The sequence below is a fragment of the Ambystoma mexicanum genome, chromosome 2p (assembly GCF_040938575.1).
Source record: "Ambystoma mexicanum isolate Mex_15411 chromosome 2p, UKY_AmexF1_1, whole genome shotgun sequence".
NCBI lineage: Eukaryota > Metazoa > Chordata > Amphibia > Caudata > Ambystomatidae > Ambystoma > Ambystoma mexicanum.
Window position 1 is genome coordinate 1,392,522,625 of NC_090923.1, and position 13,054 is coordinate 1,392,535,678.

Sequence of the window (13,054 nt, forward strand, 5' to 3'; positions counted from 1 at the left end):
GGAATCTTAATAAACATCCTGAGTCGGTTGCAACTGGAATCGCGAGCACTATCTGTGACATGAATGAGATTGTAGAGAATGATCGAGGTAAAATAACAATATTTCTCAAACCATCTACAAAGGAGGTACCTATGGAGCCTCCCCTTATGAACTCCCCTAAAGGAGTTATTGCAACTATTACTGATCCCAATCTATCTTTGGAGAATCCAATTGATAATTACAAACTGCTAAACCTGTGTCTAATGATGCAAGCTGAATCAAATGCTGGAAATCCTATGGCTCCTGTGGGCGCCCAGTGTACGATGCCAATAAATCATTCTACCCTTCCTTCTAACTTGGCTAAAACACAGGACCTCACCCAGATGCCAATACATGCATATGCCTCCTCGCCAAGACATGAAGCAAGTTGTTCTGCCTCTGAGCCATCATATATGGAAGACCCACTATTGGAACCAGAGTTTCTAATTATACTTAAAGCTCTTTTTGCCTTATGTAATATTTTACATAAGGATCAATGAATTATAAAGCCAGATCTCACTGGACATATTGATAGGAGTTCACCTATGCAACCCTCTCAGGTCAGTCGAAGAGTGGATTTCTGTCAAGGTGCCCCCTTGGACTCTGTGATTGAGATCCATAATACCCAGTGCACTCAATACCCAGTGCACTCTAAGATCCAAAATACCCAGTGCACTCAATACCCAGTGCACTCTAAGCACACAAAAAATGAATGACAACAGTGACATTGCAAATAAAAAGGAGCCGGGCAGGGCCAAATTATTAGTAAGCATCCAAATCCTCAAGCCCCCTCTACTTCATTGACCAGGGGACAATCTAATATCCCAGGAAAGAAGAGAACCCCAAAACGTAATAATCTGGTATCAAAAAAACCTGGACTGGATAACAGGAAGAATTGTGCTGCCTCATTAACAACGCAAGCATTGGGATCCACCTTTCCAAAAGAATATGACATGCAAAGAAACTAGTAGGCGGTTTGAAATTGTTTTGATAAAACCCCAAGCGCCTAGTGCACGGACACAACAGGGATATATCCCAGAGTTGAGGATGGAAAACAATAGAATAAGCTCTGAGGAGACGCTACCTAACTGGTCTACAACAAGGATACCTTCTTTACTTGTATCAAAAATAATGGAGAAGACCAAAGAGAGACCAGACATTCAGGAAGCTTGGTTGAGAATAATTATGTAGGACAAACCATGGGCTCTGTATCAGAACAAATTGTAATACCAAACCAATTGCCCAAGTTTAAGATAATATATTAAATCTGTATATATTATCTGCGAAAGAAATTAATTATGCAGCAAAAAAGATTAAAATCGTGGATCTTATTGCCACCTCTGCAAGCCCTTTTTTCAATCAGGCTAATGTTCTAGAACTGATTCATCAAGTACCGTCCTTAAAAATGATTACTACTCAAGAGCCTAAATTGGTTGAGATCGTACAAACATTTTGGGAGCCTATTTGAACTATTTAAAATTTGGTATCACCAATTGTCACAGAACTCATTATGACACAAGCAGTACATTTTCTTGCCCTGGGTTATGAATTTGTGAAAGATGCAAAACCCATGGAAAAGAAAGAACAGAGCCCTGTGTCTGAACATATTGGCAGCCACTTGGATATTGGAAACAAGGTGTGTGTCTCATTATAGTCTTAAGATAAACCCCTCTCATAGGGATACACATACTTGCATAGAAACATTCGAATTTGAGGAGGATGAGTGACTGAGAAATGTCGAATCAAAGCGGGTAACTGCTCGATCATGGAACATGAGGGGTTTTAGATCCTTTAAAGATAACCCCATGGGGTTGAATTTTCTGCTCACAGCAGACATAATCGCGCTTCCGGAAACATGGTTAATGCAGAGCTTGTTTATTGATGGCTTGTACTTTTCCAAAGGAAGGCAAGAAAGAACATGAGTGGACGACTGTTTGGTCGGCTGATCACTACAGTGGCCACGTATTTAAAGGCGGAAGAATGTATGCCTAACTATCAATCAGAGTATATCTTAGCTATTAATTTTGAAAGGTCATATGATGGAGTCAAATCAAGGTTGCTACTGATAAATCTCTATAATCTGCCCGGTAATTTGCAATCTGAGATGATAATTCATCATGTAGATGCTTTACCGGAGATATGGGCTAGTGTCCATTCCGAAAGCTCTTTATTTCATAGTAGTGTATCTAAACTATAGACGACCCCTGTTTCCTAATCAGAAAGTCATCATCTCTCAAGATTATATCGATATCCAAAATACCCACAACATGTGGGCGATTAGGAGTAACTAAAATGAACTAGTGAAGCATAGAAACCAATGACTGCATTTTATACAAGCTCAAAACATGTTACAATTGATTAATGTGGATGATAAGGATATCTTTTTTTACATGGTCTCATGGTTCATATTTTTCATAGATTGATTTTGTCTTGACAAATGATGTGGGTTTTGGAAATGAGAGTCATTTTCCACTTATTCCCAGTGATCCGAGTGATTACGTGGTGATCGAATTTTCTCTTTATATCTTAATACAGACATCAGAACAGATAAATGGAGATTTCCCACTTAATGAAGGAGGTAATAGAATAACATTGACGGGACGGAATGGAACACATGTTAAATGAATGATGGCTTATTGAAGGCGTTCCTAAAAACTGATGTTCCCAATTTTAATCATATAGAAGGTTTCTACAAAATAATAGATACTTGTATAGCTAAGATGGAGAATAATGGGAACAAGAAAATTGCATTCAATAAGAGCCTGCATGATTACATTTATGATCATAACATAGCTCTAAGGAAAAAACAATTAAAAAAGACATTAGTTGGGCTAGGGTAAATGTTAAAGAGTTGCAGAATCAACGATCTCATATAAATAAATTAAGGATGAGATTTAAGAATTGGCATAGAATGCATAAGGGTTCAGTAGCCTCTACACAGTGGAAGATCATGTACACAGCCCTAAAAGATATAAATGTGCGTACATTTTGGCACATTTTTAATAGATGTAACTCTGGCCACACGGCTATGAGAGAGATTAACCCTATCTCCAATAAGAACTGGAAACGCTATATATGAACACTATATTATGGGGAAAATTCATTAATTGTGTTAAATAACTATCAGAATGTACCTGATAAAACCTTTTTCCAGTTCTCTGAAGAGATGTGGAAAATATAATAATGAGATTAATATCTTCACGAGCTTTGGGACTCACAAATATACTATTCAAAAAGGAAATTATGGAATTTTAGCCACTATTGACTCTAGTGCAAAAACTTATTCTCAACTGCTTTTGGGCTGTATTAACGAGCGGGTCAACGAGAAGATGATTTTAGCAACCAACAAGCAGGCTTTAGAAAATGCTATAGCACTTAATCACATTTTTGGCTTTTAATGTATTTTATTAGAACTACTTTGAAATGTAAGTCAAAAACTTTGTACATCTGTTTTATTGATTTTACTTAAGCCTGTGATATGGTTGACTGCCACATTTGATGAGATAAGATGGGAAAATGGGATTTACATCGCCAGATTTTATATTTTGTGAAGGCTTTTTATAGGGACAATAGTGTTCAAATTAGAATCAACCCGGAAGGTATGTTAAGTAATCATTTTTAGGTAAATCAAGGATCAAAACAAGGGTGTACTTTGGCACTGGTATTAATATATATGTATATGGCCAATTTAGAGAAAGCTTTCAAGAAATGTAGAAAATTCCCTCCACGTATCGCTCATCACCCAATTGCCTGGTTGTCATGTCCGGATGACATTGTGGTCCTTGACCAAACTGCAATAAGCTTAGAACATAGTCTTGAGGCTCTGGAACAGTATGCTAATAATTAAGGTTTAATTATAAATGTATCAAAAACAAAATCATGACCATTAAGGTCAGTAGGTAAAATATTAAGAGATATAATTGGGCCATTCAAAATGTGTTATTAGAAGAGGTTGCTAGCTACTTTTATTTGGGATTACCCATTACGAATAATATGGATAGAGAGATTTGCTCCAAGGCCATAATTATCAAAACAAATCCAAAATGTAAGGCCATTAGAACTTTTATTAAAAAAACAGGTGGTCACTCAACAGAGGGCCCCATACAAGTGTATAAAACTTGCATTGTACTTTGCATTCTGTATAGTCTGGTGGTTTTCACTGCAAAAGAAACAGCCTGGTTGAGTGTGCTGGAAGGTAAATTATGGAGATCCTCTAACGGGCTAGGACAGTCAGTTACTGTGGAAGCAATTTGTAGCGAATTGGGCCTCATTTCTCTCGCCACACGGAAAATGTTTTCTCCCTATGTGGACATTTTATGAATAAGAATAATTATAAGTCTATCTATTCATATTTTATGAAAGACAAAGCTCGTAAAAAGTACCCAACAAGCCTTAAAACCCTGGTATAACGAGATCACAGTGTTTCTTTATGATATATGATGTTCTTGCATCCAGATAATTTGGTCATGACATTCAGGGAAATTAAACAAAAAGCAGTGATCTGGGATGGGAACCATCGTGCTACAAATTTAGCAAGAAAGTAATCTTATTTAGAGTATACTATGCAAGCGTTTCCTGTGAATACCTCATGCTCTTATGTAAAAAATCTGCCAAATGGGAAGGTGAGACGATTTATTATGCGGCTCTGTTTGAACCAACTTCAGACATTATCGAAGATTGTGACCTGGCATGATATCCCATTTAAAAGTTGAGTATGTTGGATGTGTGGGTATGATACAGAGACTGTCATGATACAATCTATTGACTGGTTGTAGAGGCCTTACGAAATTGTATATAAAAGGACACTCTATTCGTACAGACCAATTTTGGGCTTATTTAATTACAGGTGAAAGTTTACTATATTTTACATGTGGAAGGAAATTCTTAAGATTTTACCATGAACTAACCTGGATTGCTAGCAACTTTTTGCAAAAGATTGTAGGTGTGATTGTTTATTGTATGTTTAAATGTTCGTTTTAAATTATCATGTTTAAGGTGAAAATTAACCAATAAACACAATACAAATGTTTTTTGTTTAAATTAGCCAGGGGCATTTGGTTATTGCTGAAGGGACTTGTATGGGCTGTCACTGCTATGTCTATTCACTAGCGTGTGTTACGTCAGGCCAGTGAATTATAATTATGTACATGTGTTTAATTAATGTGAGGTCATAGCGGTTGAATATGTCATTTCGAATTGTGGGCACTACAAAGCCAGCCTCGTCGCTGCTGGTGATTTGTGGCTACGTGTCATGTTCGCCATAAACGCGCAGTCCTTGCCTTGTGACCTACTCACTGCTCTGTTCTCGCGTCTGCTTTCAGGGAGAAGCGCGAGCTGCAGGTGAGGGTCTCTGATTGCATCCAGCTGAGCATGCGCGGGAAGAAGAAGCTCATCACCGTGGAGACCAGGAGCGAGCAGCCGCTGCCCGACTTCAAGAAGCACCGCGACGGATTCGTCCTTTACTCGCCCAGGAAATGAGCCGGTGCCCAGAACTCGAGGAGCACAGGCGGAGGAATCACTGTAAATTATTATGGAATGACGCACATTAGTCAACTGGCTTTCCAAGAAGACAAGGCCCGTATTCAACACCAATGACATGCTTCCTGAGATAAACAGCCACATTGGCATTCAATCACCTCACCCTCATGCCTGCCAGCTTAGTTGGAACCGGCGCCCCCACCACCCGCCCGTGCAAATGGGCTACACTTGAAGTTTTTAAAGCCAATATGGCACCCGCCTAGAAATGCCCTGTAAAACCATGCAGCATCCTGCCACTTCCCACGTGTGATTGTGCCTCTTCCTCTCCATATACCGAGGAGAAGGCGCCCGATGCCTGCCGCAAATGGTTTGGTGCCCATTTCTTCCAGAGAATGTTCAAAATCGGCAGCTGCATTGCCATGTCCTGTAATAGGTTCAAAACAGGCTGTTGACGAATGATTGGTTTTGTGGAGATCTGCAGTGATTGCGGGGCGTGCCTGTGTGAGTGTCTAAGCACGCTTGTCTTGTGTTCCCGTGTAGATTTTGGACAGGCAACCAGAAATCTTGTATTTATTTAGTTTTACGCAAGCCTTTGTGTGTGTGAGTATGTGTAAACATGCAGAGGTGTGTGTGTGTGTGTGAACACAATGGAAGGGGACACACACCGCCCCACGCCCCCCCCCTTTAGCTGGGCATGGAGTTCTAAGTTCCCCTCAGTCAGGAGTCAACCCCCCCTCTCCCTCTGCCACATATGGGGCACATACCCTGGAGGGGTTTTCTCTGGGATCCAGCAAACCAATGGAAAACGCAGGAATTCAAAAAGTAAAATCCAGTTGAAAGGCGGCACGCATCGGGAAGCCAAAAGCGTGCAGAAAGAATTGGGAGAAGGGAAGCATGGGCCTTATTTTATGCTGGCATACAGTAGGCCAGCAGTGTTCTCTGTAGTGCAGTGACAGGACTTAGCTATGTTCTCTAGTATGCAGACGACACCTGATCAGTAAGACCTAGCTATCTTATTTGCCATGGAGACGATGCCTGGTCAGTGGGACTTAACTTTGTTCTCTAGCACATTGGAGAAACCAGATCGGTAGGACTTAGCTACGTTCTTTAGCACAGAGACAATCCCTAATCAGCTATGTTCTCTAGTATGGCGACGGCACCTGATCAGTGTGACTTAGCCATCTTCTCTAGCATGGAGAGGAAACCTGGTCAGGTGGTGCTTAACTTTGTTCTGTAGCACGTAGACGAAACCTGATCAGTAAGACCTAGCTCTATCCTCTAGCATGGAGAGGATACCTGGTCAGTGGTGCTTAACTTTGTTCTCTAGCACATTGGAGACACCAGATCAGTATGACTTAGTTACGTTTTCTAGCATAGAGACAATTCCTAATCAGCTATGTTCTCTAGTATGCAGACGACACCTGATAAGTAAGACCTAGCTATCTTATTTAGCATGGAGAGGAGACCTGCTCAATGGTGTGTAACTTTGTTCCCTAGCACATAGAAGAGACCTGATCAGTAGGACTTAGCGCTCTCCTCTAGCATGGAGAGGATACCCGGTCAGGTGGTGCTTAACTTTATTCTCTAGCATATAGACGAGACCTGATCAGTAAGACTTAGCTCTCTCCTCTAGCATGGAGAGGATGCCTGGTCAGTGGGACTTACCTTTGTTCTATGGCACATTGGAGGCACCAGATTGGTATGACTTAGCTACGTTCTCTAGCATAGAGACAATCCCTAATCAGCTATGTTCTCTAGTATGAAGACGACACCTGATCAGTCTGATTTAGCCATATTCTCTACCATGGAGAGGATGCCTGGTCAGTGGGACTTAATTTTGTTCTCTGGCACATTGGAGACACCAGATCGTTATGACTTAGCTACGTTCTCTAGCATAGAGACAATCCCTAATCAGCTATGTTCTCTATTATGGAGACGACACCTGATCAGTGTGACTTAGCAGTCTTCTCTAGCAGGGAGAGCATACCTGTTCAGTGATTGTCTTCTAGCACATACAAGATATCTGATCAGTAGGCCTTCGCTATGTTCTCTAGCATAGAGATCATAACAGGTCAGTGTCCTTCAGGAGAGAGACGTGACTTGATTGTACCCACTAATGGGGCACCAGGACATGGTATTCTCTAGTTAAGACACTGACTTCAGAGGAGCCCTCTGGGATCTGTAGGTCTTGGGTAGAAGTCTCCAGTTGGAAGGTAGGACGTGGCCCATGTTCTGAAATTCAATATGACGTGTTAGCCAGATGTCTCTAGTTGGAATAGATAGCTTGACCAGTAGTGCCTTACAGGGTTTGGCCAGTGAAGTTCAGTGAACTCGTGTGGGGAGGTAGAGTTTGACTGTGGTTTGTTCTTGGGAGGAGTGGTTGTGTTCAATGTTCTCTAGTGGGCCAAGAGGGGCATGGCGAGAAAGAGTGTCTCCCAAAGAACAAGGTTTTGCCTGGCGTCCTCCAGTGGTGAAAGCGTTTTGCGATGCAGGTGTATGTTCACTCGCCCCTTGTAAATCCACTGCCAAGTCTGCCTTCCACATTTCCACTTTTGAAGGGCTCAAACCCCAAATTCTGTCCTCTGGTGTAAGTGCAGCCTAGACAATATCACACAAGAATGGCGGCCATAGACTTGATATGCCATCTGCTCTGGCAAGAGGCAAGCCTGCCCTTCACAAGTTTAAGTCCCGGTGGGTCTGACTCCGCCTTTCATGCTTTTAGCTTTGATAAATTGAGTACCATTAAATGGGGTAATGAGAACAGCCATCCACAGTTCTAAGAAGCAATAGGAATATGCATGAATTGCGATTTTAAAACTGGATAATATAACTTGCCAGGCGGTTCTACAGTACGCACACATTGCTCCTTGGGTGCCGCTTTTGGTACCAGGTGAGTGTGAATCCCAATAGTGCCCCCGACTTGCTGGCAATAGCACACGCCCCAAACAGGGAAAACGCATCATTGATTGTTTAACATCTTGCAGAGATGTACGTTTTGGCTGTTGACAAAGTCACATTTAATGCTAAATTGCCTTTCGGTTGCAATGTTGTTCCAAGCCTTCGCCTAGAACCACCGAATGGATAATAGGTGTGTACAGTTGTAGATTGAATAGCCTCTAGGCACCTATTTGAGCATAGAAATGTATAAAATGGCAAATATGTTGCTTCCAAACTAAAGTTTACTTGCTTCCATATAGTTCAAAAAAGGGTCTGGGAGTCCCTCTACCCAGAACGAACACGGCCAAATAGTCTGTTCTCTGGGAGGGTGCCCACTCGGGAGTTTCCATGTAGCGCTTCATGTCATATTCATCGTGCTTCGAAGTGCTCCAATGATTGGTATTACTTGTACCGAATATAATGGTGCTCATTTTATCAACCTCGGAAGTGAGGACAGGCAGAGTCGGTCCTGGTTTGGCAATCGAAATTGTGAACTGCAATCTGGCCCTATGTATGTGCCAGTATTGTGCCCAGGAGTGACGCTACTCTTTTGGGGGATCACCAGTAATTTACCCTTGGTATCGCGTAACACCTCTAGGATACATTTAAAAACAGGGCAAAGAGCTGAATGTGCGAAATGTCTATTTCTCAAGGAGCCTCCTCACCCCCCCCCATCCCTGGCGTATGCATCGGCTTCGATTCTGGGGGGGAATTCCTGAAGGATAGCTGTAGCGGAGGCCGGGGTGCTGGTCCGAGGGCAGCCGGGTGTGCGCAGTGGCAATTATCCACGTATCTTGCACCTCACAGGGGAGTTTCCCCATTCCGCTTTTCTCACAACCTAATGAGGCTTGGCCCGGTGCTTCCTGGAACGTGGCACAGGTGGGCGCTCTGTGGCCCAACAGATACTGTGGAACTATACCAATGCTGTGGCGAGTCACCCCAGTAGGGAACATCCCGCAGCACACTCCTCTACCCATTGCTCGATGCTCCTGTTTCACTGCATTGTATAAATAAATAAATAAATAAATAACGTATTTTCCATTTGTTGTGCTTATTATTGTACTTTAGTAATTTCACAAACTGATATGCATTTATCACCCGCTGAAGGATGAAAGGTGGGGTTTTGATCCTTAAACGCTGATCTCCGCAGCAGGTGCTCAACCTTGTGAACTACCCCATTGTCAAGCAACCTCTGCTCCCGTTGCTGCTCGATTTAGTGCAAGACTAGGATGTAAGTAGACACCCTTTGGCCCCGCCAGCTTTCCGTTCCCATATTCCATCCAGACCCCTCAGGATGCCTCACAATGGCAAGAAAAGGGAACTATTGTGGCACTGCTCTGGAACTGCTGCTTAATTACATCAGGAATAGATGGTTACTTAATGCACGCGTTTCCATTGCTAATGTCCCTGTTGTGCGTCATGCTTTAAAACGCGTTCTTAAGGACGGAATTACTTGTTTTCTATGATGTGTGGTGGGGCTTTGAAACACTGGAGCTGCAGCCTTTGAAAATCAGAATTTCACCTGCATTTGTTTTTCAAACTAAAATGAGCAGCCGATGAGTCAAAACAGTCACCTTTTTAATGGATTTCCAGAAACTGTGCTTTTCTGAAGTGAGCGCAAATTCGCTGCAAGCTGGTGGTCTGCACCAACACCTTGTGCTTCTAACCCCCTCCTCCCTGGTATCTGCATGCGTGGGATCCACCCCTTCACTGCTTCTCGCGCGCTCTGCGCTGTGTATGTCAAGTCCCAATTGGAAAATGCTGGTAAAGCGACCACCCCCCACACTCTTTACGGACTGGGAACCAAAAGAGGCCCAACACTTTTCTATTGAGAACATGTGGAAATACCACACCAAAGATTCCCAGGGTGCAGCAGCCTACTGGGAAATGTCCAGAGTTGGCTATAGGCCAGTCCACCTCTGATTACGAACCACTAGTGAAAAGTACTACTTGGTCAGGGTTCGTCACTAAGAAAGGGTGGGGGTGCTGTTGCCCGAGCAGCAAAAGGGCTGCATCTTGAAAAGGCTCCAGACAGGGACCAGTAAGTCCCATACATATGACCCTCTAAACCAGACTAACCACCTCAACCATAGGACAGACTGGCTAATAAACATTTGGAGAATACTTTGACAACACCACGCGCCGGTGAGAGGTACTCCCGATAGCGTGCGGAGGGATCAGAGCCCGCAAGAAAGAAACGAGGGGCTGCTGCGCAGGTCCGTGCGGAGGTCAGGCAAGCCAAAGCGCCAGCTTGTATGAGGACACCAAATCCCTGGTGTTCCGAGAGGAAATGGGACATTGTCCTGTGGCCTGAAACTGAACCGCCCCAATATTCCCCATGAGGCAAGGAGGAATGCTTGTAGCAAAAGGCCGCAAGGTGTGGGCCTCCATGGAAGGATGAATGCCTTGGGCTGTCCTGTGACAGTGCGGTATAAGACGGGTAGTGGATTGGACGCCCGGTGCAGTCGTGGGCCCATGCAGATGATATTTTCCCAGTCCCCCCTCCTTGAACTGCAACGGAAAGGTACCTGTGGGGATCCATATTGCTGGATGAAGGCTCTACTGGAGAAAAATGGATTTTAAAAAAAGCCACTAGTTACTAGGGGTATCCAGACGTGGACCCCTTGCTCACTATTCTTAGAGAGGCACAGATCCACCCTACTGATGAGGTCCAACCAGACCGAAATACGTGTCTGGGGTTTCTGTTGGTTCTCTTGTTCAGAGGAGAATTGCCTAGCATTGCGGTGCTGGACTGCCCCAGGGCAGGACAAAGACTGATATGTTTGGGATATTTCTTCTCTGTGAAAGGTAGTGAGCTAAAGACTCTGGGTAAGTCTCTCGTAACCAGGACTAATGTCTGGCAGAGGGACTCCCAGGACCCCCCTTGTTAATTCGTTTAAAAAAAAGCCAGACATATCAGCATTCTATTTGAAACATAAAGGGTGTGCAGCACTTATTACTGAAGGGCAAGATCGATAACATACACCCCAATACAAGGCTGTCGCACATAAGCGATGGAAATCGATGTGTGACACCCTATATGCTGTGAACCACACAAGAAACCTACAATAAACTTCTACAAGAGATGCATCACTGTGCTGTGCGAAAAACAGTGAGGAATCGGCACCATTTTTTCACCTCTGTTGCCGGATTGATCTCATTCTTACACAGAAGGCACCCAACGCATGTAGATATGAATGGGTTAATTTGAAGAAAGAAGCCAAAAGGAACAATCTTGCCCATCAAGTTCCCAGAAAAATAGGTGGCATAGCGTAAACCGCAAGACCTTCTGCACAAGAAACAATCGAAAGTTACTGGGTCATCTGCCATCCAACATGGGTAAAACAAAACACTAATGGCAAGGAAAGACGACATGGGCATAATCTGTCAAAATATAGGCACTTTAACCAGCAAAGTCAAAATGTAATCTGTACCCATCGAAAAATGGTGGAATAAGCAGCATTAACATCAAATTGCAGACCTGCAATGGGAAGTAGTAGGGTGCAGAAATGTAAAAAGCTACAGCCAAAAACAAAGACCTGGAAGGGCGCGACTGCCGCCACAACCTCAGAATTAATGTACTGCCAGAGTCAACCGATATTAAGCAAATGGAACCATTCATCAAAAACACTTCCCGACTGAATTGCTTGAGAATCCTCCAGTCTCTGAACACTTTTTGGTGAAACGGGTATGCTGATCTGTGGGCCCAAAGCCACCACCTCATGCCCCAGCCAGACTGATAACAGCACATATCTTTAACTACAGTGATCAAGATACGTTATTGAAATCTGCAAGAGAGAAGGGTGAACTAAAAGAAGGCTCATTAATCCTTCTAATTTTCTCAGATTTTAGTCTGAGTTCATTAATCGAGGAAGTCATATCAAGAGGCCAACACTTGCTAGATAAACATGGGGTTCAATATGCTATGATGTATCTAGCAAAACTGAAAGTAACAAACAGTAAATCCACACACTTCATTGATCCGAAGGCAGCTTGATCATTCACAAAGGATCTCGCCAACAGACACAGAGCTGCCAGCTTTGCCAGGCAAATGTCTGAGGACACTAGAACATAGTATATATGATTGACTATTTGATAAATCGAAACATAATTCACAAAGCAGACACACAACATGTGTGCTTAAAACCATTATATAGTTTGATTAATCACTCGAACAGGTCGCTTGAGGCTCGTATGCGAGCCGCTGTGATGCCTGCCCTAAATATTGACTCCCCGGAATTCTTGGTCTCCTGCTCTAGGCACCCACAAAAATACAAGGTATACCAGATAATATGGGCTGGAGAGTATCTATGCCTAAATCTGGAAGCATGTAAACTACACTCTTCCCAACAAATTCTACTGAAACGATAGAGTGTGTACCAGGAGTTATGTGATTTTTGTAGGAATATAAATCCCACTGCACAAGAATACACATATACACTTGCCATATTCCCAAGCTGATTATATTATGGCATCGCCAGATGTACTAAAAACACTGTGGCATGTAGCATACTACCTAGGACATTGTTTTGAGAATAATATAGGATCTGTAGACAACTTCCACACGATACGGGCGACATTCAAAGTGTACATTAGAGGCATTTTAATTACCAAAGAAGAG

The 13,054-nt window shown here is 43.0% G+C and overlaps 1 protein-coding gene across 1 annotated transcript in view; it reads left to right on the plus strand.

The window, feature by feature from the left end:
* MYO1G (myosin IG) overlaps nt 1–9,476 on the plus strand; it is a 1,030,638-nt gene extending 1,021,162 nt beyond the window's left edge. The window contains exon 22 of the mRNA XM_069645825.1: nt 5,340–9,476. Coding sequence (XP_069501926.1) covers nt 5,340–5,496 — 157 coding nt within the window. The 3' untranslated portion in view covers nt 5,497–9,476. The remainder of the gene's footprint in view (nt 1–5,339) is intronic.
* Nucleotides 9,477–13,054: the final 3,578 nt, after the last annotated feature.